Source organism: Elephas maximus, chromosome 22 (genome assembly GCF_024166365.1).
Source record: "Elephas maximus indicus isolate mEleMax1 chromosome 22, mEleMax1 primary haplotype, whole genome shotgun sequence".
Classification (NCBI taxonomy): Eukaryota; Metazoa; Chordata; class Mammalia; order Proboscidea; family Elephantidae; genus Elephas; species Elephas maximus.
In genome coordinates, this window is record NC_064840.1 from 8,154,239 (window position 1) to 8,182,209 (window position 27,971).

The window sequence follows — 27,971 nt, forward strand, 5'->3', positions numbered from 1 at the left end:
CTGGAATAAAGCCCAAATAGAAATTTTACAAAACAAAAAACTATAGGTAATTTAAATCTGACTACTGCTTTCAATCCAATGGTACTATAGTAGTATGTTTGTGTTCAAAGTCTTTTACAAAAATAGTGGTTGTTGTTGCATGCTGTCCAGTTGATTCCAACTCATAGCGGCCGTACAGGACGGAGTAGAACCGTCCCACAGGGTCTCCTAGGCTGTAATCTTTATGGGAGCAGATCGCCAGGTCTTTTCACGCAGAGACACCAATGGGTTCGAACAGCCAACCTTTCAGGTTAGCAGCTGAGTGCTTAGACATTGTGCCACTAGGGAGCATTCTACAGAAATTACCTATTCTGTCTTAGTTGTCTAGTATTGCTATAACAGAAATACCATAAGTGGATGGCTTTAACAAACAAAAATTTTTTTCACAGTTTGTTGTTGCTGTTAGGTGCTGCCAAGTGACTTCCAACTCACAGAGACCCTAAGTACAATAGAACAAAACACTGCCTGGTCCTGCGCCATCCTCACATTTCTTGTTACATCTGAGCCCATCGTTGCAGCTACTGTGTCAGTCCATTTCCTTGAGGGTCTTCCTCTTTTTCGATGACCGTCCACTTTACCAAGCATGAGGTCCTCTCCAGGGACTGATCCCTCCTGATAACATGTCCAAGGTATGTGAGATGTAGTCTCGCCATCCTTGCTTCTAAGGAGCATTCTGGCTGTACTTCTTCCAAGGCAGATTTGTTCTCACAATTTAGGACGCGAGAAGTCCGAAGTCAGGGCACCAGCTCCAGGGGAAGACTTTTCCCTCTGTCGGCTCTGGGGTGAAGTCCTTGTCTCTTCAGCTTGTTTCCTGGTGCCTTGGAGGTCTCCACATGCCTTGGCATCTATCTTCCTCCCCCTCTGCTTGCTTAACTTGCTCCTTTAAAATTTGGTAAGCGACTGACTCAAAACATACTCTACACCTATCCTGGCTCATTAACGTAACAAAGAGAAATGGGATTATAACCACAGGCACAGAGGTTAGGATTTACAACACACATTTTGTGGGGACACAGTTCAATCCCTAACAATGGCCAATTAATCAACTGAACATGGTACAGTGTTTAAATTGATGGTTAAATGATTACTTGCTAGAAATTAGTGAATTTTTTCTGTTATATATATTTCACCATCATGAATTTTTTTTTCCTAAATCAGTGAATTATATTGGGGTATAGAAACAAAATCTGGTGAGTTTCCTTTCTTATCTTGGGACAATACAAGGTAAAATTGATATATATTTCTCCCCACAAGACATAACAGGCAATGTGGCCAGTTTCTCACTCCTCCACTCTGCTTCCCGTCCTCTCCTGTTTCCATCTGCTCATTCCCTGTAATTTATATTTATATTTAGACCTCATATTGTGTGGGTGTGAGTGGTAGAATTATGGAATCATAATTGTCTCAAGCTGCAACTTCTAGGAATAGAGGTATTTAATATTTTCTCCAAATGAGACTGTTCTTTGGAAACCTGTTCATCCTAAAGGGGTATTATTGATTCTGGAAATGTATTTTGCCATTTGACAACTAAGTTATGGAAAGAAGCCTGTCCTAACCAGACTCCTGTCTTCAGCAAAAAGACATCTTCTAACGTCAAAACTCGGCTGACTTTACTCAGGAGGGACGGAAGTTCCTTACTCAAGCAGCAGTCGCAATGGCTAAAAACCTGTGGTAGTAATCGTCCTGTTTTGCATCATTTTTAACAATCATGTGTTATAGATTGAATTGTGTCCCCCAAGAAGATACGCTGAAGTCCTAACCCTGGTATCTGTGAATGGGACCTGGTTGGGAGGATGGTCTTTGAAGATGCTATCTGTTAACATGAGGTCATGCTGGAATGGGGTGGGTCCCCATCCAATATGAGGGCTGTCCTTATAAACGAGGAGAAGAAGCACAGACAGACAGAGGGAAGATGGCCATGTGAAGATGGAGGCAGAAACGGATGTTAGGCTGCACTGCAAGCTGAGGAACGCCTGGGGCTGCCAGGCGCTGGGAGAGACAAGGAAGGCTCCTGCCCTAGAGCCTCCCAAGAGAGCATGGCCCTGCTGATACTCTGAACATGGACTTCTAGCCTCCGGAACTGTGAGGCAATACATTTCTGTCGTTTGAAGCCACGCACTTTGTGGTCCTTCATTACAGCGGCCCTGGGAAGCTAAGAAAAGAGAAAAAACAGTTGCCGTTGAATAGATTCTGACTCAGGGTGACCCCATATAGGTAAACGGTTAATGCACTCAGCTGCTAACCAAAAGGATAGTGGTTCAAGTCTACCCAGAGGTATCTCAGGACAAAGGCCTGGTAATCTACTTCCCCAAAATCAACTACTGAAAACCCTGTGAAAAGGTAGAGCCAATGGTTTGTGCTCGGCCGGTAACCAAAAGGTTGGCAGTTTGATCCCACCCGGCGGCACCATGGAACAGGCCTCCCTGGTGATCTGCTTCCATAAAGATCAGAGCCAAGAAAACACTATGGAGCAGTTCTACTCTGTAATACATGAAAAACCAAACCCGTTGCTGTCGAGCCGACTCTGACTCATAGTGACCCTACAGGACAGAGTAGAATTGCCCTGTAGCATTTCTAAGGCTGTCATCTTCATGGAATCAGACTGCCATATCTTCCTCCACAGGAATGGCTGGTGGGTTCCAACCACCAACTTTTCAGTCAGCAGCCGAGCGCTTAACCACTATGCCACCAGAGCTCCTTTCCTGTAACACCTGGGGTCTCCTAAATCACAAATCAACAACAAAAGCCCCATGGAGCTGTTCTACTCTGACACACATGGGGTTGCCAGGACACTAACGCACGTGGCAAACGATCATGAAGACAGACGCTTCTTACATCATCAATCTTTTTCTAAAACACTGGGATCTGGGACACAAAACTTTACTGTCCAAACTGGACTTCCCTCTATTTCATATGCATGAGGTTCCTTCTCGTAAGTGGGTGACCCTCTGTTTCCTGGCTGGAGGTGGGGTCCACAGTCCTGCCTATTTACCGGGTATACTGGGAGTTACTGCAGGGCTAGGCCTCGGAGAAAAGGTAGGGGGCCCAAAGGAGAAGGAGGAGGCAGCAGGCACAAAGACAGATGGAGGAGCACATTCCTGCAGCATCTTCTGTGAGAGCAGGAAGCTGGAGGCAACAGAAGAGGCCATAAGGAGCAGTTCAGTTAAAAAAGAGGGAGTGGAGCTACGTGAGCTAATACAAAAAAACCCTCCAAGGCTAAGCAGAAAAATAGTTTCCAGGAAGGCACAATACCTTGCTGGTAAAACAAAACAAAAACTGAACGTGCACCCTGTGTGCGTGTGTGCCTGTGTGCGTGCACACGTGTGCAGATAACATGTTTGCGTATGTATAGAAAGAGAGGTCTGGAAAGGCACGCGACTTTACCAAATTTTGTCGTTATTTCAGGTAAATGGGATTGGGGTGGGAGTGTGTGTGTGAGGAGGAATCTTTGCCTTCAAATATGTATGTGCTGTCTGAATTTTTCACAAAGACAACTTTTAATAAAAACAATAAAGGTGAAAGAAAAGGAAGAGAAAGGAAAGAAAAAAAAAAAGACAAAGAAAGAAGGTGCACCCAAGAGCTAAACAAATATACAAAGGAGCGGGCTGGAAAAGTTTGGTTCTGCTACGAGTCCAAAGACTACGGGAGACCCCGATTAGTGATGCTTCCTGATTTCATGTCAGCTGGCTAAACAAAAGTTTTCATGGGTCCTTGCTGTTGTTAAGTGCCGTCAAGCTGATTTTCAACCCCATGTGATAGAGCGGAACTGCCCAATTGGGTTTTCTTGGCTGTAATCTTCAGGGGAGCAGATCGCCAGGTCTTTCTCCCTGGGGGGATTGGAACTGCCAACCCCTCCCTTAGCGTCCAGGGCTTCTTTCACGAGTGCTAAAACTCCATTATTCTTTCTTTCAGACTGAACAACTGACAAGCTATAGAGAAAAACTTTAACTCCATTGCTCTAATTAAGCTAAACCTTCAGAACGATTTTAGGTTTCTGTATTTCCCACTAGGCATCTTTCCCCCATCGTTACCATCGGCATCTAGTTGTTATCGTTTATCAAGTGCTTACTACGTGTTGGAGCTACATTAAGTACTTTATATACACTTCATTGCTTCCAAACCTTCCAAAGGCATGAATCTATGGGGAAAATTAAATTAAAAAAAAGATAAATCCTGGGAAACAATTTTCAGAAAGTAGCAGATGGAGGAGGAAGGGAAAAAAGCCTCTCTTCCTTCTCTTGGTAAGTGAGAATATTTTGGTTCCTCACAGATGGCGCCTCCCTGGAAAACTTGCTGCAGCAGCAAACGCAGGTTCCTTTGGAAACTGGAGCTTTTCCGCAGCAGTGTTCACTGTTGCCACACCTTTCACCTTCCGATCCTTCAAAGGCTTGGGATGGTGTCGTTGTTAGGTGCTATCGAGTCAGTTCTGACTCACAGCGACCTGTCCTGTGCCATCCTCACAATCGTTGTTACGTTTGAGCCCACTGTTGCAGCCACTGTGTCAGTCCATCTCACTGAGGGTCTTCATCTTTTTCGCTGACCCTCTATAAAACATGATGTCCTCCAGGGTAAAAGTAAAGGTATTGACCAGGTGAAGGCAGACGAGCTGAGGAGGGAAAGGGAAGGGGGAGAAACTGATGGAATGAAGGAGGAAGAGGAGCAAGGGGAAGGAGAGAAGAGGAGTGGGAAGGAGGAGGAGGAGGGGGGAGAGGACAAAGGGAAGGCTAGAAGAGGAGGGAGGAGGAGGAGGAGGAGAAGGAGGGAGACTGAATTTGAGTCTCCCACACAAGACGGCACCCTATGCAACAGAAAAACTATGTCCGGAATTTCCTGTCCGCTGAGCAAAACTATTGAACCCAGATGTGGTATCCACATTCATGTTCTGTCATGCAGGTCCAGCCAGCACTCTTAACTGAACTTTAAAAGACATCATCTATTATTAGTTTAAAAAGTACCTTTCTGGGGTGTGTGTGTTTTTCACTTGCAGAAAATTCCCCTATTTCACAATAGTCTAGAAAAGCATTTGAGGATGGGAGAACCACGTTGCACTTACCAAGGGGAACACTTTGGCGCTGTCGTCCTTTTTAAACAAAGCATCTTCTGTGGTGGTGGACACGAGGGACTCCTTTGGGCCTGCTGCTTTTCCGTCTGGGTTCAAGTAGTACGAGACTCTCTTTCCTCTCCCCCACGCTCCCTTTTCTGGTCCTACTTCTTGTCTGGGCGTCTGATGCGTTTTCTTCCCAAGCTCACCCGAGGGCTGTTGCTCCTCAGAACCATTTTGATCCAAATTAGGAATTTCAAATTGTGAAAGTTCAAATACTTCAGAACCCTCTGGCTCTAATACGTGCTCTGACCTGCTCCCACTCTGCTTTTTCTTAAAAGGGAAATGAAAGGAGATTGTGATTCCAGATACCGTATGTGCTGCTCCATCCCTCCGCCCCACCCATTTCCCTTCTCATTTCTATTCCTAAACTGTCCGTCTATCTGTCAGTCTCACTTTGGAATTGCTGGTGTTGTTAGTTGCTGTCAAGTCGACTCTAGCTCAGGGCAACCCCGTGTATGCAGAGTAGAATTGCTCCATTGGGTTTTCAAGCTGTGACCTCTTGAAAGCAGATACCAGGCCTGCTGTCCCAGGCACCTCTGGGTGAGTTCAAACTGCCAACCTTTTGGTTAGTACTTCAGTGCTTAACCATTTGTGCTAGCTACCTGCCTTGGAATTAAAAAGGAGTCTGGGACATTTTGTACCTCAATAAAACGAATCGTAGGTGTGTCAGGTTTATTCTCAGCCTAGAAGCAGACTGACAACTGCAAAATCACTCTTCTAGGTGGCACTGGTGGTCTCTGAAAGGCTGACTGGCCTCAGAGTTTATTCATCCTTGGTCCAGAGCTAAGTTCTCCTCCAGGGACCAGTCTGCAGGAGGCGGCCTACATTACTATAGCCACACTGCCTCCGTTCCAAGACAAGTACCTTCGATTAACTCCTACCAGCCTTTAAACGTCAGCCACCACTGCTCACCTCCTTCAGGAAGCTTTCCCTGACCATCCTCCAAGCCAAGTTAAATAGCCCTTTTTAAATCACCTGTGCCTCTCTCCATCACTGTACTTCACATATTGTTTTATGGTTTTCGGTTATGGGTCTACCTCCCTACTACACAGCCTGGAGTTCCTTGAGAGATGCACTTTGTCCTGTTAGGTTTTGAATCCCCATAGCCTGCTTGTATATGAAGCATTCAATTAATGATTCTGAATGAATGAATGAATGGAGATTACTACTTACGAGGGAAACTCCCGACTCGACTGAATGTGAACCAGGAATCGTAAGTCGCTCAAAACTCATCATAGCCTGAGTGATTTCTTGGGGCACGATGATTTCTTCCTGTTCTGCAATCTCTTCCTCCTGACCTTCTCCAGCCTGTCCCTCCATTTCCTCTGCTAGAGCTGCCTCTATCTCAGGAGACTCCTTCCCTGCTAATGTGTCTTCTTCTGCCTCTCCATCTTCTTCTTCTGCCTCTTGATAATTCGGATTTTCTTCTTCTTCTTCTCCCTTTTGGTAACCTGGATCATATTCTTCTTCGTCTAGCTTTTGGTAATCTGGATTATATTCTTTTTCTTTTTCTTCTCCTTCTTCTACCTTTTGGTAGTTCAGGTTATATTCTTCTCCTTCTTCTTCTACTTTCTGGTAATTTGGATTGTATTCTTCTTCTTCTTCCATCTTTCGGTAATCCGGATTATATTCTTCTTCTATCCTTTGGTAATTTGGATTATATTCTTCTTCTTCCGTTTCTGTTTCTCCATCTTCTTCCGTTTCTTCTACCGGGTTTTCTTCTGCATCTGACATTCTTCCCTAGAAAGTTTTCTCTAGAAAAATGTTGACAATAATCATCAGTAGGCACGTCTGTTTCTCATTTGGATTCCCCAGTGCACTAACCTACCCATGAAATGTGCAATACCCGCTCCAGTTCCTTTCCACAGGGATAAAAAGAATGTCATATGTCAGGAACATGTGTCCCAAACCTTATAAAAATATTTATTCCCAGGGGCTCTTATCTTTCCAGGAATAATTTTAGAGTCCCCCTAACTAATTTTAAATATACCCATATTCCCACAGGCAAAAAAATGCATAACCCAGGCGTTTGCAACAAATCTAATAGGAATAAGAGAAGAAGTAGCATAGCTTAGTGTTTAAGCTTAGTGCTTTGCAGGCAGCCTGTCCTAGCTGTGACTCCCATCCAGTTCTACGCTCACTTGTTCTGGGATCCTGGGAAAGACACTTTACCCCTTAGAGTCTACACTTGCCCCCGACAAAATAAAACCAATAATCCTAAATTATGGATTTGTTGTGAAGATTAGATAACATATGCAAAGTGCTCCATACAGTTCCAGAACATGGTGCTTAAGAAATGGTAGCAACCTTTATTGTGGGGCTAAAACCAAAAACCAAATCTGTTGCCGTCACGTCGATTCCGACTCATTTCAACCCTATAGGACAGAGTAGAACTGCCCCACAGGGTTTCCAAGGAGCGGTTGGTGGATTCGAGCTGCCGACCTTTTGGTTAGCAGCCAAAGGCTTAACCACTGCACCACCAGGGCCCCGATGGGGATAAAAGCAACCCTAATCTGCAGAGAAATTTACAGTTTAAAACCACTCTAACATATACTCTAGTACTTATTCCTTACAACACACTTAAAGTTTGAGGCTCGGGGAGTTGAGGTGGCTTATTCTAGATCACACAGCTAATAAGCGCCAGACCTCTCTGGCACACAGTTCCTCCATCTGAAAAACGACGACTGTGATTTCAAGTCTAGGGCGCTTATAACAGGGCCTCTTCCAAATGGCCCAAACTTTGACGGGGACCGGTCCCAGCCCAGTGGGACCGCGGGGCGGCGGGCGTGGGGGCTGGCAGGTCTGTGGGGCGGTCCCTGCCCTCCCGCTCAGGTCCCCTGGATTCGCCCCAGGCCGGGCCATGCCGGGACCCCCGCCCCGACGCCCCTGACTCACAGAGCGCGCCCACCCCGGGCCTCAAAAACCGGGGCCGTCCCACCGCCTGAACCCCTCGACCTCTGGCTGCCGCCACCGGCTCCAAAGACTCCCTAGTTACGGTTGCCACCCAAGCCCAGTCCCCATGGTAACCGTCGCCGCCGCCGCGGGCGACAAGCCGTAAAGCGAGAGGGCTGGACGGTGGCTCACGTGCTCAGGAGGCTCCTGAGAGCGGGGCCAGCACGCCCCCTGCCGGTCCCGGGGAGAAGCGCCGCCCGAGCCGAAGCCGGAAATTTAACTTACTCGTTTTATCTTCCTCTCCCTCTTTCCTCACCTCGCATTAAAAAAAAATCGTTGCCCTCGAGTGGATTCCGACTCTTAGCGGCCCTATAGAACAGAGTAGACCTGCGCCATAGGGTTTCCAAGGACCACCTGGTGAATTTGAACCGCCAACCTTTTGGTTAGCAGCTTTAGCTCTTAACCAGGATGCCACCAGGGTTTCCTCACATTTATCCCCCCCTTTTTCCCGTGGTGCCACCCCCTGAAAGGTCGCAGTGGCCAACACTGGCAAGTTAGATTTTTCTGAAAACTTGACAAGATTAAGTGAAGGGATATGAACTGTTTGATAAAATTCCCTTTCCCGAAAGCAAACTAAAACGGGCAATTTCCAGGTCTTGACAGAGGCAGCACACATCTCGGCCCTCCCACCTCCCCACAAGGCACTCCGTGTTGAATAGAGAATTTTAGTTAGCTGGGGTTCAGCAGGAAACCTTGGTAGTGTAGTGGTTAAGTGCTACGGCTGTTGCCTGAGAGGTTGGCAGTTTGAATCTGCCAGGCGCTCCTTGGGAACTCTGTGGGGCAGTTCTACTCTGTCCTGTAGGATCGCTGAGTCGGAATCGACTCGACGGCAGTAGGTTTGGTTTTTTTTTTGGGGGGGGGGGTTCAGTATCATACAGATTACATGATCTTGTTGCTATCACAGAGCCCTTCTGTAAAACCAGTCTGGTTAGAATGTAACCATTGTTGCAGAATTGTACATGTAGAAACGGTTGAATTGGTGTGTTTTGCCGTGTATAGTCTCAACAACAATGAAAGAAAAAAAAAACAGTCTGATTAAATCTATTAGGACCATTTCATGTCAAACTGAAGCTCAGCTAGAATCTCACAGACCACATGTTGCCACCCTGAGACTGGTAAAAGGTGGCCTGCAGGAAACGAGATAGTAGCTCTGATGAAGAAAGAGTCTTGGCTGCTATCATTTTAGGACAAAGTGAATGATCTCACGAGCCCCACCCCCATGGGGTTGCCATTAGTTGGAATCAACTCAATGACAACAACAAAAAAACCATGTCCCAGTGCTGATAAACTAATATGTATACAATCTCCAAAAAAGGATAAATTGAATGGTATAATGTTTATTATAGCCTGGGGCTTATGATTTAGAAGACATGGAATTTGAATACACAATTTAAACAGCAAACATTGGTAAACACAGCACGTCTCTGGCTAGAAGAGGAGAATACACAGTTTGGGGGAACATGAGGGCTTCCAAGTTGAGTGTGAGAACCTATGGCTGGGAGCACACCCCAATTCTGACTCCCATCAGGGCCAGCTATTATCTGTCTCCAACCCACTGCCAAACCCACTGCCATCAAGTCGATTCTGATTCACAGTGACCTATAGGACAGAGTAGAATTGCCCCCTAGGGTTTCCTGGGCTGAAATCTTTACCGGAGCTGACTGCCACATCTTTCGCCCACAAAGCAGCTGGTGAGTTTGAACCACTGACGTTTCGGTTCGCAGCTGAGTACTTAACCATTGCGCCACCAGGGCTCCCAAGCAAATCCAACCCTAAGAACACGGCTATTCCTCAGCAGAAGGTGCCGGACCTCCAGTGAGGCGGAAAGTGGGCTGCAAGAACTGTGGCAGTAAACACTGTGTACCCTTGAGAGAAGAAGAAAGTGAGAAGAATCACTGACGCGCATTTAACAGGCTGAAAGAGAGAAAAAAATAAGAGGGAAAAAGGAATCAACGGTTCCCCAGTCCTCAGTCAGTCAGATCTGCAAACACTGTGCTCTTACCAGCATCATCAAGCACGCCTTAGCAGTTTACCAAACAGTGCTGGTCTGCGGGCATGGCTGGGAGGTCCAGTCTTAAGTCAAGTTAGGAGCTAATTTGCAGTTGTTGTTAAAAATAAATAAAAATAACCAAATCCATTGCTGTCCAGTCAATTCCGACTCACAGAGACCCTACAGGGCTGAGTAGAACTGCCCACCGGGTTTCCAAGGAGCAGCTGGCGGATTCGAACTCTGTCAAGCTTTTGGTTAGCAGCCAAGCTCTTAACCACTGAGCCACCAGCGCTCCAGTTAAGGGCGCTTGCTACCCTCTGGTGGTTACAAAAGGAGCCCTGGTGGTACAACAGTTAAGCACTTAGCTGCTAACGGAAAGGTCAGTGGTTCAAACCCACCAGCGGCTCCGCAGGAAAGACTTGGCAATCGGCTTCCATAAAGATTATAGCCTCGGGAACTCCATGGGGCAGTTTTCTGTGTCCTATAGGGTTGCTACGAATCGCAATCGACTCAAAAGCAACGCGTTTTTTTTTTTTAGGTTTTGGTGGTTACAGACGACCTTGCTGCCCTCTGGTGGATTACGGCAGAATAAACCAACACCAATGGATAGCCTCGCTACCCAGGCTGGCTGACTCCAGGGTTTCCCCGCTCTCCAAAGGGAGCACTTGTGGTCCCAGAGGCCCAACTGATGAGGATACGCATAACGATCTGGCAATTTCTGTAACCAGACAAGCAACGGGTCAGTGCAAGCCTAACGTCAGCACTGTTGCCGGTCTGTTCTGCCCCGTATGTTCCTATGAGGATGCTCTGACCCCCAGCTGAGCTTTGGTTTGTGAGGTCCATAAGAAATTCAGCTGGGGTGATACCACATTCATATCACCACACTGTAAAACTGTATTTATTTGAATTTTTTTTCCATAAGAGAATAAAGCCATGTAAGCACCTGCCAGAATAGCTCCCTCCCACTCGCCCACCACGAGGAGGATCCTCACTTAGGACCACCGCCTGATTTGTAAAGACACTAAGCACAGGTCAGGTTTGAACGAGGCCTTCATGCAGGCAGATCGTGTTGGTCGGCCACAGTGTTTCCGCCACCTAGACCTTCAGGCTTCCGGCCGCTTCCAGACCCATGAACTCCAGGGAAAGAAGAGAACGAGGGAGGCCCAGCAGGCCCAAGTCCAAAGCAGGCGAAGATGCTTTTCTGTTCCTGTTCCCCAGGGACAGTCATCTTTGCAAAGGGACAATGTTGCAGCTGGAAGGAGGAGAAAAGAAAAAAGGAAGCGCTCAGGGCCTGGTGGCTCTGTTCCTAAGACCAGAAGTTGAACCCTTCCGAGCTTTCCACCTGTGTTCTTTATTGCTTTTAACGCAAATGTCTAGTTAATGAAAGAGCATTTGAATCAGACCCAAAGGGACTCTCGGGAGAGAGGCCAGGGCCCGCTCCCCCCACCCCTGCCTCAGTCACACCACATGCTGCGTTCTGGGGATTTCCATCATTCCCCTCCCCAGCTTTATATCTAACAAACACTCGACGGCCACTGTCGTGGGAAGGAAAGGACACAGGTACTTTACCCCAGCAGTCCTTTTCCCACCCAGCGCGTTGGGACAAGTCTAAGCTGGTGTCTCTCCCCTCTTCGGATCACTGTCACATTCAGTGGTTTCTGAAAGGAAGATAAACTCAGTGAGCCTCGTTAGTACACAGGGAGATTCAGGCTAAAATGCTGAAATAACCCTTTTTACCCATCACATTGGTAAGAATTTTATCTTAAGTATAATCACGGCCTTGGCAAGAGTCGGGGGGGGGGGCGACGTGGGACTCTTGGAGCCACGGGGGGTGGGGGAGTGACTCCGTACCATCTTCCTGGAGAAACATGTGTCCAGAAAAAAAAAATCTTTAAAAGGTGCATTCAAGATACATTTTTTATTATGGTAGAATACATATGACAAAATATTTGCCATTTTAACCATTTTTCGGTGTACAATTCGGTGACATGAATTATGTTCACCACGTTGGGCAATCATCACCAACAAGACAGATCCTGCAGAAGCACAAAAGGATACATGAACAAAGTGTTCATTCCAGGACTGTCTATAAATTCAAAACTAAAATACCCAAAATTCCATCAATCAGGTATCATTCAACTATATTATACTGAATGAAGCTGTTTTAGTTAAAAAAAAAAAAAAAAAATACAGCAAAGTATAAATCCATTTGAATATATTTTCTAAAAGGACGTATGTGTTCTTTTGTGCACAGGAAGTTTTCTGGAATAATAATTTTTTAAAAATACCGTTACCAGTGGTTACTTCCAGAGAAAAGCACTAGCAGTTCGAGGTAAAAGAGAAAGACATTCACTCTTGTATCTTTCTGTACCATTAAGTTTTTCTGCCATGTGTATATATTGTTGTTGGTGGTAGGTACCGTCGAGTTCATTTTGACTCATAGCAAACCATGTGACAGAGTAGAACTGCCCCCATAGGGTTTTCTTGGCTGTAATCCTTATGGGAACAGATCACCGGGTCTTTCTCCCATGGGGCTGCTGGGTGGGTTTGAACTGCCAACCTTTCAATTAGCAGCTGAATGCTTAACTATTTGCACAACCAGGGCTCCCATGTATATATTAATTTCTTTTTAAAAAGAAATTAAAGTGAAGGGGAGTACGTATCAAAGAAATTACAAATTTCAAACAAGATACCATTTTCCACCTGGATTTTGACCGTCAACTGATAATAAGATAATTGGAGAGGGGTAAAGAAATAAGCACTCATATACACTACCTGAGAGAACCAGAAATAATGCAGCTCTTTAGAGGGCTGAAAAAACCAAACCTGTTGCCGTCAAGTCGATTCTGATTCATAACGACCCTACAGGACAGAGTAGAACTACCCCATAGGGTTTCCAAGGCTGTAACCTTTATGGAAGCAGACTGCTACAACTTTCTCCAGCAGAGCGGTTGGTAGGTTTGAACTGCCAACCTTTCAGTTTGCAGCCAAGTGCTAAACCACTGTGCCACCAGGGCTCCTTGTACATATGCCTTCAGCTTATAATTCTACTTTACCTGGGGAAGTGCACAGTCATTATTAAGTACACACTACTATCCCTCATAGTGTAAAACTGGAAAAGCCTCACTGTCCATTAATCAGGCAGTGGATAAACAAACTACACTCCACTCATGCCCAGAGTACTACGCAGCAGTGAAAAATACGGGGTAGGCGCCAAATGAGAAGATCTCCAAGAAGCACTGTTAAGTGAAGAATGCAAGGTGGCAAAATATCAGCTACTGCTTATACCATCTATGCAGAAGATGGAGCCCTGGTGGTGCAGTGGTTAACAACTTGGCTGCTAACCAAAAGGTCGGCAGTTCAAATCCACCAGCTCCTTCCCCCTTGAAAACTCTATGGTGCCGTTCTACTCTATCCTACAGGGTCATTATGAGTTGGGAACAACTGGACAATAACAGGTTTTTTGCTTTGGTATGTAGAAGACGGCAAAGAGCTGAAAATAAAACTATGTATTTCTACATACACATTACTTGTATTTAAAAAAGAGCAGGGAAAATATAAATCAAAGGGGGAAGGGATCAGAACTGGGGTTGATGGTTAAGGGGACTTTCACTTTATCTGTATTCATTTCAAGAATATATTTTAGGTTGTTTGTATAATTAAAACATTTTTAAAAAAATAAACAAGGAGATACCCATACTACTAACAATTAAGCAGCCGTTAAAAGAATGAAGTAACTTCAAGACGAACTCTTGAGTAAAATAAGCAAGTGGCAAAACCTCTGGTATAAATGATCCCATTTACCCTTTATAAAACTATACATATAATAAAAAATATATATGTAAATGCAGATAAGAATGTACAGGATATGCACAGTATTAATCTCCAGGAAGAAGTATGGGATTAAAGAGTAAAGGGAGTAAGTCAGACACAAAAGGACAAAATTGGGTGATCCTCCTTATAAGAAGTATCTAAACAGGCAAAGGCATAGAGAGCAAAGTCCATCTGTGGTTACAGGGGCGGGTACTTACCGGCTACTGAGTTTCTGTGAAGAGTGATAAAAAAATTTGGAAATGGATAGCGGTGATGGCTGCACAAATGGCCGGTGTTATTAACGTCACTGAATTACACACACAAAAAATTCTGAAATGGCAAATGTTATCATAGATGTTTTTACCACAATAAAAAGATACAGTAACACCAGAAAAACAAGAGTTAAATGGAAACTCGCACTTTTGATTCTTTGTTTAATTTTTTTAAATAACATTTTAACCATTTTTTAGTGTACAACTCAGTGACATTAATTACATTCACTATGCTCTACAGCCATCACCATATTATCTATTTCTAAAAGCTTTTCTTTACCCCAAACAGAAATTCAGTTCACTTCAATTCACCATTCTTCCCTCCCCTACCCCCTGTAACCATTAAACAATTGGAGGACTCACCAAACTGTTGTCCACAGCAGCTGCACCATTTTACAGTCTCACCAGCAATGGGTGAGGGATCCGATGTCCCCACAGCCCGCCAACACTTGTTATTTTCCACTTTGTTTATAACAGACATCTTAGCGGATGTACTTTATGTGGCTTTGATTTGCATTTCCTTAATTACTAATGATGTTGAGTACCTTTTCATGTGTTTATTCATCATTTGTATGTCTTCTTTGGAGAAATGTCTATTCAAGTCCTTTGCCCATTTTTAGTTGGATTGTCTGTCTTTTCACTCTTGAGTTGTAGGAGTTCCTTATGTATTCTGGATATTAAACTCTTATTAGATATGTTCGGAAACCCTGGTGGCATAGTGGTTAAATGCTACAGCTGCTAACCAAGAGGTCCGCAGTTCGAATCCACCAGGTGCTCCTTGGAAACTCTATTGGGCAGTTCTTCTCTGCCCCATAGGGTCGCTATGAGTCGGAATCGAGTGGATGGCAATGGGTTTAGTTTTTTTATCAGGTATGGTCGTAAGTTAAAAGACATTAACTACAGTGTGATTTCAAGTTTGTTAAAAATATTTAAATAGAACATGTATAAATGTATCCACATAATTTGTAAGGAAACAACATAAGCTCCACGAGGACAGGCCCACGTGTCCCATGCCCCCTGTGACTGAGTGCCTGACGAAGGGCTCGCACACAGTAGGGGCTCAGGTCATCTATGGGAAGCAGTGGGTCCTCTTCACTGAGAGGAGATTTTGGAGACAGGCAGTCTGGGTTCAGGTCCCTTCTCTGCCATCTATTAACTGACTGACACCTTGGGCAGTTCCTTGCCCTTTCTGGCCCTCTGTTTTCTTAGCTGTAAAATGGAAATAGCCACAATCCCTGTCTCCAAAGGACTGAATAAGAATATGTACATACAGAGCTGCCTAGAACACAATAAACTCTCAATGCCTGGCAGCTGTAATTATTTACACAACAAACATTCCCTGAACCCCTGCTGTGTGACCAGGATACAGCAGTCACTAAAACACAGCCATCCCTGGCCCCAGAGAGCTGACATCCCACCGGGAGGAGACAGACAGACAAAATGCTAGATTCTGTATGTGCCGGCGTGGAGGAGACAGACAGACAAAATGCTAGATTCTGTATGTGCCGGGGCAAGAATAACGCGGAGGGGGCAGGGAGGTGGGAAGGGGTATCGTAGATGGGGTGGCTGGGAAAGGCCTCCCTGGGAAGGTGTCATTGTGTAAAGATGAGAGCGGTAAGAGGGTGCGGGGAAGAAAAGTGTTTCAGGCGAGGGAACAGCAGGGTGAGGCCTGAGCAGAGCCCGTGCCTGGGAACCAGCAGCGTTATGGCAGCACTCAGAGGCCCTGGCGAGGCTTCCCGGCCCAGAACCCCAGGGCCCGGAACCCCAGGTTACTCACCCCTTCGCTGTGCTGTACCACGCTGCCCACGTTCTGCAGCGACTGGAAGTTCTGGGTGTTTACAGAGCCAAACTCCACAATCTCGTCGTCCACCTGCAGACCCTAAAGAAAAGAGAGAAGGGAAAACCAGGCTAGGGGTGAACTGTGCTTCTCGTGCTGGTCACCTTTCGATACCCAATGCGACATCAAGGTAAAGAGCGTGTTTTCTTCAGGAGAAAACAGCAGGCTCAAAGGAGGAGGTAAGGGATTTAGAAACCTCATACAGGAAGGGGTGAAGGACAACTGGGCCATTCCCTCCAGGGGGTCCTTCTGGACAGGTCTAGTAATAGACCTGCTGAAGTTGTGAGAGCTGGTGGTATGGAGGCCACCTGGAGGCCTAACACAGCTCGCTGAGGTCCTGATCCAGGTTCAGGGGCAAGAAGAGCTAGGCCAGGCTGGCAGTAGGGGTAGCAGCTGACACAGCTCTGCTTGAAGCCAGCAGCTCCACAATGAAACCACCCGTGCTCTGGGCGCCCGTTCTGGCTGCAACCACAGCAGAGCAGCGGTGGTTAAGGTTCAGACAGGACACGTGTTTGCCCCAGGAGCTTCCCAACAAGCAGCTGCAGGCACAAGGCTGAGCCGGGACCAGAGTTACCCTTCCGTCCGAGTCCTGAGAACACAGATCAGCCTTCGTTCACCCCTTCATCAAGTATCTACAGTGTGCCAACTCTAGAACCAGACTGGATGCTGCAGGTACAGCAGTGAATAAAATGGAGCTCATGGCTAACTCTGGACGAGCAGCCATCAGAGAGGACCAGCAGGATCTGGCGCAGGACCCAGCGCCCCATTATGAGTGACGTGTCCCGGCACCAGCTACTTCACAACTTCGGGGCTTTTAACTCATGGGTAAGATACTAGTAAAGACAAGTACCTACCCCAGAGGGTGGCTGTGGGGGTTAAATATTAAATACATGTCCGCCCAAACACTTGTACACAGATGTTCATAGCAGCGTTATTCACCACAGCCAAAGAGTGGAAAGCACCCAAATGTCCATCAACTGGTGAATGGATAAATGAAGTGTGGTCTCTCCATACAATGAATACTATTCAGCAGAAACGAGGAATGAAGTTCCGGTACAGGCTACAGCACAGATGAAGCTCGACAGGGAAATCCATAGACAGAAAGCAGGAGAGTAGTGTCTGCCTAGGGCTGGGGGCTTAGGAGGGGTGGGGTGAAGCTAAGGGGTATAGGGCTTCTTTTGGGGATAATATAATGTCCTAAAATTGATTGTTGGTGATGGAGGCACAGCTCTCTGAATGTACGAAAAACCACTAAACTGTATACCTTCAATGGATGAGCGTATGCTATAGGCATTATTCCTCACAAGCTGCTGTAACGTAAAGATAGCAGGGAAGATGTGTAACACACTGGCAGGATGACTGGTGCAACGCAAGTACTCGGCTAGTGGCAGCTCTTGCTGCCACTGTTATTTCTATCAGGTGGTGCCCAGCTACAAGGAGCCCACGAAGAGTTCCTCTCCCCTTCTCTTCAGACATTTATCACCCTTTCCGAGTCCCAGTCGTCACCAGTGACAGGTGTGTCATCCACCAGTGCAGTGGACAGCAGGGGCCGGCTCCTCTCCAAAGCCCTGGCCCCGGTCAGTGTTTGTTGAGCGAGTATATGAACTCGGAGCTGCTCCCCTCCAGCGTGGACGGGATGGGTCTGTCTTCTGGCCGTCCCTTTGCCCCAAGGCCACACAGCCCATGGTGCCCTCTGGGTCCCGGGGCCCTGACTTACCGCCAGGCTGGCTGGAGAGCCGGCGCTGATGCTGTTCACTTTGGCAAAGGCCCGAGGGGGGCAGGGGCTCTCGCTCGGGCTCAGGTCCGGCCTGTGGCTCATGGCCTCATTCTGGGCCTCGGCCATGTCCCGAGCCTGCTTCTCCTTGTCCCGCGCGTGCAGCTGGTGTAGGGCCTCCTCCACCTGCTTCATTACCGCCTTGTGATCGTTCTGTAAGCCTGGGATAAGAACCACTGCGTCAGGGGCCAAGAGAGAGCTGAGGACGCAAGGCTCCCACATTCATTCACTGGATGTTAATGAGTGCTTCATTCACAGGAACCCCTGGGTGGCACACATGGTTAAGCACTCGACTACTAACCAAAAGGCTGGCAATTTGAACCCACCCAGAGGTTCCTTGGAAAAAAGGCCTGAACTGCTTTCAAAAGGTCACAGCCTTGAAAGCCCTGTGCAGCAGTTCCACTCTGCACACATGGGGTCACCATGAGTCAGAATAGATTCGACGGCAACTGTTCTGTTTTCTTTTCATCCATGGCAGACACTGGGGTAGACGCTGAGGGCAAATCAGTGAAGAAGTCAACACAAGCCTTCACGAAGTCTACGGTCCAGCAAGGAAGGCAGACATGGGACAAGTCACTGCAGTGACAGATGGGCACTGGCTAGTCTAGGACCTCAGGGAAGGTGACAGAGTGAGGCACCGTCTAGCTGCACCCTCGGCCATAAATGCGAACACGTACAAGGCCCAGGTGTGGTGGGCAGGCAGTGGGAGCGCCTGGGTCTGATGAACATTCCGCTGTTCTCTCAATTCATCACGTTCAGAAGAAAACATGACATTTACGCCCAGTAACAAGTGGCTGGGGACGCCCACCTGGAAGACGTCACAGGGAGCAAGAGGCTCCGCTGTGCTTTCTCGCCAACGACAGGCTTGGGAAGGCAGCGCCAGTGTCACCAGACCTGTGCTTTTTCAGGAAATTAGGAGTTGTGGAGAAGTCCTCTGATTTTTTTCCAACACTGAGAACTAATTCAAAACATGTGGGCCACAATGAACGTGGTCGAACAAGTCATGTCTGCAGGCCCATCCAATATGTCCGCTGGCATTTTACAACCTCAGAAATGACTCATTTTTTTAACCTGAAAGCAACTGCCTCTGCTCCTCAGAATCCCACACTGGTATTAAGCAGGTCGCTGATACAATGCCCTTTGAGGAGTTTGAGTGGAAGCCTTCAGCAGGGTGCCACTGTCAGCCCCACCACGCCCCACACCTGAGGGTCACCTGCCAAGTGTGTTCAGCAGTGGCCATGTGCGGCCACGGGACCTGGTTCCTCTGCCCCTTTCACTGTGGAGCCAGGCTGAGGTCCTCAGGCATTATGGCACTTGGGCATCCCATCCCCAGCATAAGTTACCGACATGCCTATCGCAGAGTACAAAGGAGCCCTGTTGGCGCACATGGTTGAATGCTCAGCTGCTAACCAAAACCCACCTAGCGACTCTGCAGGAGAAAGGCCTGGTAAGCTGCTTCTGTAAAGATTATAGCCTAGAAAACCCCATGGGGCAGTTCTCCTTTGTTACATGGGTTTGCTCTGAGAGAAAATTGACTTGATGGCACCTAGCAACAACATGGCAGAGCACACTCCCAGCCCTTCTTGTAGGCAGCAGGGCCTATGAGATGAAAGCGGGAACTTCTCTGGGGCGAGGACTGGCAGGAATGGTCCTAGCTGGCATAGGGTCGTTTGCCCTTCCTACCTTCTTCCTCCCCCTTCGTCCTGTGTAGAACGTGGACGTGGAGGCCTTCAAGGTAGAAGCCATGTCCAGAATAGGCAAATGCTTGGAGATCCAAGGAGATCCAAGTTTATCAGTGGTTACCAGAGGCAGGTGGGAGGGGAATGGGGGGCAGTGTTGCTGAAGAGGTGGAGAGTTTTTGTTTAATGTCGTGAAAAATTCAGCAACAGTAGAGTTTGTTTAAGGTGGCGGAAATTCGGAAACGGACAGTGGCGATGGCTGGACCACATGATGAAGGTAATAATGTCAAGGACTGTACACGTAAAAATGCTTGAAACATTTTGTTATATAAATCTCACCACAATTAAAAAAAAAAAAGCTGGAAGCCATGCCCTGAGGATGGCAGAGCAAAGAGGGGCCCGGGTCTCTGCCGGCCAGCCCGGCACTGCCTCCCTCCAGATGTCTTTTGCCGAGAGACTAAACCCTTTTATGTTTAGGTCACTGTAGTCAGGTTGCTATCACTAACAGCTGAACATGATTTCTACCAAACACATAATTGATTGGATCAGCTTTGCAAGGAATCTTTGACTGAGGTTTCTGGGTTTTTTTTTTTTTTTAATAAAGCATCCACAATGAAGTTCTTAAGAACAAAACAAAAATGAAACCATAAAAATAGAGCCCTAGCGGGTCAGCGAAAGAGAAAGACCCTCAACAAGGTGGACTGACACAGTGGCTGTAACAAAGGGCTCAAGCGTAGGAACAATTGTGAAGATGGTGCAGGACTGGGCAGTGTTCCGTTGTGTTGTACATGGGATCGCTATGAGTCACGACCCAATGGCACCTAACAACAACAACAACAGAGTCCAGCCCATTCACTTAGTTCTCAGTCCCTCAACGGGTATGATGAGATCATTCTGACAACACAGACAAGGCGGGGGACAGACGCCACTAACTGCGATAACTTGATTTGTGTGTTGAGGGTCACTCACAAATGATGTTGTGCCTTGCGGTTCGGACTTGATACAGGTCTACATCTGACCGGGGGTAGTCCTCGCCGTCTACCAAGGGCTCGTTCATCCCAACTCCTTTTTGCTGAAAGAAAGAAAAATGGTTAACAAGGTTCCACAAAGTTCCTCAGGGTCCCGTGCCCCGGGCCCTGTTCCCATGCAGAAACAATGATGACACTGTATTATTATAAGGATAACTGCCAGATGCTGGTCACCTTCACATACCAGGTGCTTCCCTAACCCCACCCACCTCACAGCTACCCCTGGACATGTACACTATCTTTCAGAATTAACATTCAATCACACAAGTCATATATGAAATACATTCTCCTTTTTTGAAGTTAGAAGAGTGTAGATAAAACCAGAGACTCCTCCGAGCATCATTCCCAAGGCCATCTCTTCCTCAACTCCTCCAAACCCTCCCTCTCCTGGGCAGCTGACACCTGGTGGTGGCCTTGGAAGGTCGAAGGGAGTGAAAACCCCGAAGAATATCCAGCTGGGGCAGGATCTTAGTCTTCTGAAAATAAAGAGGGACCCGAGAGGACTTTCAAAGACCTTGTCATCTCTGGAAGGGGGCGCTGATATCACCTGTGCCTCTGGGGAGAGGAACTGGATGGCTGGTGTGCAGGGAGGGAGGCAGACTTTTCATTTTATATCTTTTTTGTAGATTTTGAATTTCGACCATGGGATGGTCCTACTCAAATCAAGGAAACCCTGGTGGCGTAATGGTTAAGTGCTACAGCTGCTGACCAAAAGGTCCGTAGTTCGAATCTACCACGTGCCCCTTGGAAACTCTATGGGGCAGTTCTACTCTGTCCTATAGTGTTGCTATGTGTCGGAATAGACTCGACGGCAGTGGGTGGACTCAAATCAGTACGTTTGTTTTAACATTTCTAAGATTTTTCCTTCATAATTCAAAGCATAATGCACTAGGACTGATGGACCACAACTACCACGGCCTCCATCAGACTGACTCCTGCACAACTAGATGGTGTCTGGCTACCACCACCGACTGCTCTGACAGGGATCACAGTGCAGGGTCCCAGAAAGAGCTGAAGAAAAATGTAGAACAAAATTCTAACTCACAAAAAGAAAAATCAGACTTACTGGTCTGACAGAAACTGGAGAAACCCTGAGAGTATGGCCCCGACACTCTTTTAACTCAGTACTGCAGTCACTCCTGAGGCTCACCCTCCAGTCAAAGATTAGACAGGCCCATAAAACAAAATGTGACTAAAGGGGTACACCAGCCCTGGCACAACGATGAGAAGGTAGGAGGGGTCAGGAAAGCTAGTAATGGGGAACCCAAGGTCTAGAAGAGGAGAGTGTTGGCATGTCCTAGGGTTGGCAACCAATGTCACAAAACAATGTGCATGAATTGATTATTGAGAAACTAATTTGCTCTGTGAACCTTCATCTAAAGTACAATAAAAAAAAAAAAATCAAACAAAAAATTGATATACTAAAAAAAAAAAGCATAATGTGCTAAAGCAATAAAAACATGTCATGTGGTGTAGGGCGGGGGCTTTGCAGCGTAAGACTTCGATGTGAATCTCCCTTCTGCCTGTACAAGCTGTGTGTCTGCTGAGGCTAAGATCCTCACTACTTGAAGGCTCGGCTTCCTCAATTTTAAAATGGGAATAAAAACCCTTACCTCCCTTCCTACCTGTTATGAGAATGAATGACCTGGCCTGTGCTTGGTACGGTGCCAGGGACATACGTAGTGTTGTGGGCTGGACAATGGGCCCCAAAAAGATATGCCCAAGTCCTAATCCTTGTAACTGTGTGACCATATTTGGGAAAAGGGTCTCTGCAGCTGTAATTAAGGCTCTCCTGATGGAGCATCCTGAATTTCATCGGCTGTCTTTTCACTTTTGTTTGTTGTTGAGAATATACGCAGTAAAACACACACCGATGCAGCAGTTTCTACACGCAGATTACATTCTTCAGCTGTGCACCCATTCCCACCCTCCTTCTCTGATTAGTTCCTCCCCCATTAACATGAACTCACTGGCCTCAAAGGTTCCTATCTAATCTTTTGAGTTGCTGTTATCAATCTGATCCCATATGGATCTCTCTTAAAACAGCACAGTGCTCAAGGCAAACATTCTTTACTAGTTAAGCTAAACTACTGGTTAGTTTTAAGAAGACTTCAGGGGATGTTTTTGGTTTAAGGTTTAATGATTATCTCAGGGCAATAGTTTCAGGGCTTCATCCAGCCTCTGGCTCCCTGAAGTCTGCACTGTGTGAGAATTTGAAAATCTCTTCTGCATTTTCCCCCTTTTGAACGGGATTCTTCTACAGAATCTTTGATCAAAATGTTCAGTGACGGCAGCCAGGCACCACCCAGTGACAAAGGGGGCTTTTCACTTTCTTGATTTCATCCTTCGAAGCACAAGTTTTTAACTTTAATGAGTCCAATTTATCCTTTTTTTTTTCTTTCTTTTTTTGGTTTGATTTTGTACTTTGGGTGTCATATCTAAGAAGGCTCTGCCTAACTCAAGATCAGGAAGATTTACCCCCCTATTTTATTTTAAGAGATTTATAGTTTTAGCTCTCTACTTCTTTTCCAACAAATAGAGAGGAAAGGTTCAAGATGAAAGCCTTCAGGAAGCAAAGGAGCTAGCTGGAGGCAATTACCACTTTCTGTCGCCTTGCTCGGCATTTTTACCTTATATATAAGGGAAGAGATTCTGGTTTTCCAGATGCTGCAGAAATATAAAGTTTCCTTTTAAAATACATTTCTTTAAAGAAAAAGAAGATTTTCTTAAATTTAAGAAATGTAAAGAAAATGTCAGTTTTAAAAAAAAAAAATCAAGAGACTAACAGCAAGGAAGCATACAGATTTCAGCATCTGGTAGAAAAGTAACTGACTTTGGAGAAATTGCTGGCATGAGCTTGAAAGCACAGGTTCTGGACTAAACAGCCCTGAAGTCTGAACGCCACTTTGTGACTCTGAACAAGTGACTTCCCATTTTGAAGCTTCAGGAGAACACACCAACTTCCATGGGCAGTTGTGAGGGTTTCACGATTTAATGCACACGAAAAGCAGCACTGTTCAGGCATACAGTTAACACCAGTAAAATAGTACCCTGCCTCCACGTGACACTTCAGCTTACTTCCACCACCTAAAATGCACCCCATTTTGTCCTATATAAGATGTATTTGATTTACTTGACCCCTGCAAATTGACTTGTGGTTTGGTTTTACAGTGGGTGGCATAGGAAAAACTGCTTTGAAGCCAGACAGGCCTGGGAACAAGCCCCACCCTGCCACTTCCAAGCTGCACGATCCTGGGCAAAGGTGTGCCCCACTTGCAACCTGTTTCCTCCGTAGCAATAAGCCCCCTTTATCAGGTGAGTACCAAAACCCACTGTCATGGATTTGGACTCACAGTGACCCTATAGACAGAGTAGAACTGCCCCAAAGGGTTTCCAAGGCTATGATCTTTACAAAAGCGGGCTGGCACACCTTCCTCCTGCAGAGCGGCTGGTGGGTTTGAACCATAGACCTTTAGTTAGCAGCCATGCTGCTTAACCAGCACGCCACCAGTACTACTCAGGTGAGTACAGAACATGGCGCAGTGGTTAAGCATTTGGCTGCTAACAAAAAAGTCAGCAGTTCGAATCCACCAGCCACTCCTTGGAAACTCTATGAGACAGTTCTATTCTGCCCTGTAGGGTCACTATGACTCAGAATCAACTCGGAGGCCAACAGGCTTTTTCCTACTCAAAGTGCAGTCCTTAGACCTGCAGCAGCAGCATCCCCTTGGACTTTGATAGAAACGGAGTGTCTGGCCACACAACCCTGTACTTCGGAACCTGCATTTTGACAAGACCTCCGTTAATGCTCATTAAAGTTAGAAACACCAATGTAAGATAGTTAACAAAGCACACCACCCTGGTAAACGTTCAACAAGGACTGATGGTGGTGGTGACCACCACCCTCTCCACAACTTATTAGTTCTGTGACCTCAGGCAAGTTTAAATTAAAGAATGCCTCAGTTCCCTCATTCCTATAATGGGAGAAATAGTACCCACCTCAAACGACACTATTATTTCACTTATTAACAAAGATCAAAGACCACAGCCTTCAGTACGGATTACACCTCAACATAAAAAAAAATAAATAAATATTTTTTTTTCCAACATAAGGAAAACAAAAATCCTGACAACTGGACCAATAAGCCACATCATGATAAACGGAGAAAAGGCTGAAGTTGTCAAGGATTTCATCTTACTTGGATCCACAATTAATGCCCATGAAAGCAGCAGTCAAGAAATCAAACAACGTATTGCATTGGGCAAATCTGCTGTAAAACACCTCTTTAAAGTGCTAAAAAGCAAAGATGTCGGTTTGAAAACTAAGGTGCCCTGACCCAAGCCATGGTATTTTCAATTGCCTGATATTCATGTGAAAGCTGGAAGATGCCTTCGAGGTACGGTGTTGGCGAAGAATACTGAATACACCATGGACTGCCAGAAAAATGAACACATCTGTCTCGGAAGAAATACAGCCAGAATGTTGCTTAGAAGTGAAGACGGCCAGCCTTTATCTCACATACTTCGGACACGCTATCAGGAGGAACTAGTCCCTGGAGAAGTACATCATGTTTGATAAAGCAGAGGGTCAGTAAAGGAGAGGACGACCCTTAACAAAGATGGACTGACACCGCAGCTGCAACGATAAGCTGAAACGTTAATGATTGTGAGGATGGCGCAGGACAGGCGGTGTTTCCTTCTGTTGTACTTAGGGTCGCTATGAGCGGGGACCCACTCGACAGCATCTAACAGTAATAACCTCAAAGGCCTGGTGGGAGCCTTAAATGGCCTAACAGATGTAAAGCACTGAAGACAGCGCCTGGCACTCAGTAAGGGCTCCACACGCGCTTGCCATCCTGTCAACGTTGTTATTATTGTTAACGTTATCTGTCGGTGCTGCCTGCTGCCGACAGAGGCCGCAGTTGCAGCGCCTTGGGCCTCCCAGGAAGGGCGAGCTCCAGGGCTAAGAGCCAGGGCCGAGGCCGCCCCGGCTTGCGGGTGGCAGCCAGGAGGCCTCGGGGCGCCCCCACGCCCGGCCGGGAGCCGGGGCCCACACTCACGCTCTCCAGCACTTCATAATTGGCCTTGATCTGCGCCTCGATCTCGTCCTTGCGCCGCATTAGCTCCTGGATGTCGCTGATTGTCACCGCGCCGGCCCGCGGGGCGCCTTCGCTCTCGCCACGGTCCTTCCCCGACATCTTGGAGCTTGGTCCAGGGCTCTGGACACCCCGCTCCCTGGATACGGACGCCTGAGGAGACTGTGGCTACGGCTCCCCCTGCGGGCCAAAACACCCCAACTGTCTAAGCGCGCGAGCCTAAGGGCGTGGCTTCGGTGGTGGGGCGGGGTCACAGAAAGCCACACCCTGGTGGAACACGTGGTTCTGTGGCACCCGGGCGTGGAGCCGCCTGGAATTCCCGGTCCCCGCCCTACCGAAGCCGGGGGACTTCTGAAGCATTTATTGAGCACCTACTGCATGTATGTGCCAGAGCACTGTGCAAGGCGCTGCAATTCAGACCTTCACATCTGTACAGCCCTTGACGAATATAACAAAAGTTCACTTCTTTATCCCCCATTTTCCAATAGATCTGACAAATCTAGGTTCAGATCCTGGTTCTTGCTACTTCTGGCAATCTATGGGACACTAGGTAAATCACCTCATTTGTCTGAGCCTCAGTTTCTTCATCTGTAAAATGGTGCGATATTGATAGCAATCTATCTCAGAGTTGTCAGTCAGCCAACAATACTCTTTAGATGCCTCCTATGCGCCCTGCACTGGAGGGATGAAAAAGTAATGAAAAAGAACGTGCAGCATGGGGCACAGCGCATATTAGGTCTTTATACACCTTGGAGGAAACCCTGGTGGCATAATGGTTAAGAACTATGCTAACCAAACGATCCGCAGTTCAAATTCACCAGGAGCTTCTTGGAAACTCTATGGGGCAGTTCAGTTCTACTCTGTCCTACAGGGTCGCTATGAGTCAGAATCAACTCAACAGCAAGGGCACAGGATACACTTTGGAAGGAGCCCTGGTGGTGCAATGGTTAAGCGCTCAGCTGCTAACCAAAAGGTCAAACCCACTAGTTGCTCTGTGAGAGAAAAGACCTGGTGATCTGTTCCCGTAAACATTACAGCATATAGGAAACCTATGAAGGCAGTTCTACTGTGTCACATGAGTGGCTATGAGTCGAACATGATTTTCTGACTGTTAGTCAAAAATCAACTCCACACACCTACTAATACACCAACATACAGTTTGGTAAAAATAGCAGTGATGATAATATTAATAATTTATTTACTGAATGCTTGCAAAGAGCCAGGCACTATTCTAAGTGCCTTATATGTATTCAACAAGCTCATGAAACCAGTATTATTATTACTCATTTGAAGACAAGAAAACTGACTCACTAACCAACTTGCCCAACTTGTGAAATGTGAAGCCAAAATCCCAACCCAGCTTAACCAAATGAACAAATTTAACATCTTGACGTGTGCTGTGTAACAGTTTGCACCGAAAGGACAGGACATCACCTGTAGTATTCATGCCAAACGTGCTTACTCTGAATCTAATCATAGGAAAACAAATGGACAAAGCCAAATTGAGGGACATTCTGCAAAACAACTGGCCTGAACTCTTAAAAAAAGGTCAATGTTGTGAAATCACACATACACACACACACACACACACGGAAGCTCGAAATTGCCTGGATTGAAGGACACTAAAGAGATGAAACAACCAAATGCAATACGTGATCCTTGATTGGATTCTGGTTTCCTACCTTTCCCCCTACCAACCGTAAAAGATTATTGGGATAACTAGAGAAACTATGAATATGGGTATATGTAGTATCAATGTTAAGTTTCTTAATTTTGATACTTGCACTGTGATCATGTAAGAGAATGACCTTAGAAAATACACTCCGATTATTTAGGGGCGGAAGGGGCAATTTATTTTCAAATGTTTTCAAAAGAAAATGTGAATTGTATTTGCAAAGAAAGTATGATAAATAAGGGAAAATGTAAAGGGCTGGCGACTCTGGGTAAAATACATACAAACATTCTTTGTACTATTTTTGCAACTTTTCTGTAAGTTTGAAATTATTTCAGAATCAAACAATCATCTCTTACAGAAAAAAAGTAGAACCAATCACATTAACCAAAAACAAAACAAACCTATTGCTATCTAGTCGATTCTGACTCATAGAATGCTATAGGACAGAGTAGACCCACCCCATAGGATTTCCAAGGAGAGGCTACATCTCCCAACCTTTTGGTTAGCAGCTGTAGCTCTTAACCACTGTACCACTAGGGCTCCATCAATTACATTAGGCCTCCTACATTTTGTTCAACTGATTGCTTTTAAATACATTAACATTTCTTACATTGACAACGAAAGGAGAGAGGTAAGACAACTAAATGCAATGCATGATCCTTGATTGGATAGATTTTTAAGAAGCAACAGCTTTGAAAGACATTATTGGGAC

The 27,971-nt window shown here is 46.3% G+C and overlaps 2 protein-coding genes across 6 annotated transcripts in view; both read right to left on the bottom strand.

Moving 5' to 3' along the window:
• CFAP251 (cilia and flagella associated protein 251) overlaps positions 1–8,123 on the bottom strand; it is a 96,046-nt gene extending 87,923 nt beyond the window's left edge. For 4 of the 5 annotated variants that reach the window (XM_049866300.1, XM_049866298.1, XM_049866299.1 and 1 more), the window contains exons 1-3: positions 8,039–8,123; positions 6,317–6,897; positions 5,093–5,413 (exon numbers count right to left, since the gene is read on the bottom strand). In XM_049866300.1, the coding sequence (XP_049722257.1) occupies positions 5,093–5,413; positions 6,317–6,877 (882 nt within the window). In that variant the 5' untranslated portion in view covers positions 6,878–6,897; positions 8,039–8,123. The remainder of the gene's footprint in view (positions 1–5,092; positions 5,414–6,316; positions 6,898–8,038) is intronic. The other variant, XM_049866302.1, reaches the window with a different exon arrangement.
• Positions 8,124–9,427: 1,304 nt separating this feature from the next.
• Positions 9,428–25,764, bottom strand: PSMD9 (proteasome 26S subunit, non-ATPase 9). The gene is made up of 6 exons (XM_049866448.1): positions 25,549–25,764; positions 20,430–20,532; positions 17,725–17,942; positions 15,948–16,049; positions 11,655–11,743; positions 9,428–11,337 (listed from the first exon to the last, which is right to left on the bottom strand). Exons 1-6 carry the CDS (start codon positions 25,684–25,686, stop codon positions 11,310–11,312), a joined length of 678 nt encoding a protein of 225 aa, XP_049722405.1. The 5' UTR covers positions 25,687–25,764; the 3' UTR covers positions 9,428–11,309.
• Positions 25,765–27,971: the final 2,207 nt, after the last annotated feature.

Coding starts and splice junctions, on each gene's coding strand:
- PSMD9 (XM_049866448.1), bottom strand. CDS start 25,686: ATGTCGGGGAAGGACCGTGGCGAGAGCGAAGGCGCCCCGCGGGCCGGC. Junction 17,943..20,429: donor CGCAAGGCACAACATCATTT/GTGAGTGACCCT, acceptor TTCTTATCCCAG/GCTTACAGAACGATCACAAG. Junction 16,050..17,724: donor GCTCTCCAGCCAGCCTGGCG/GTAAGTCAGGGC, acceptor TCTTTTCTTTAG/GGTCTGCAGGTGGACGACGA.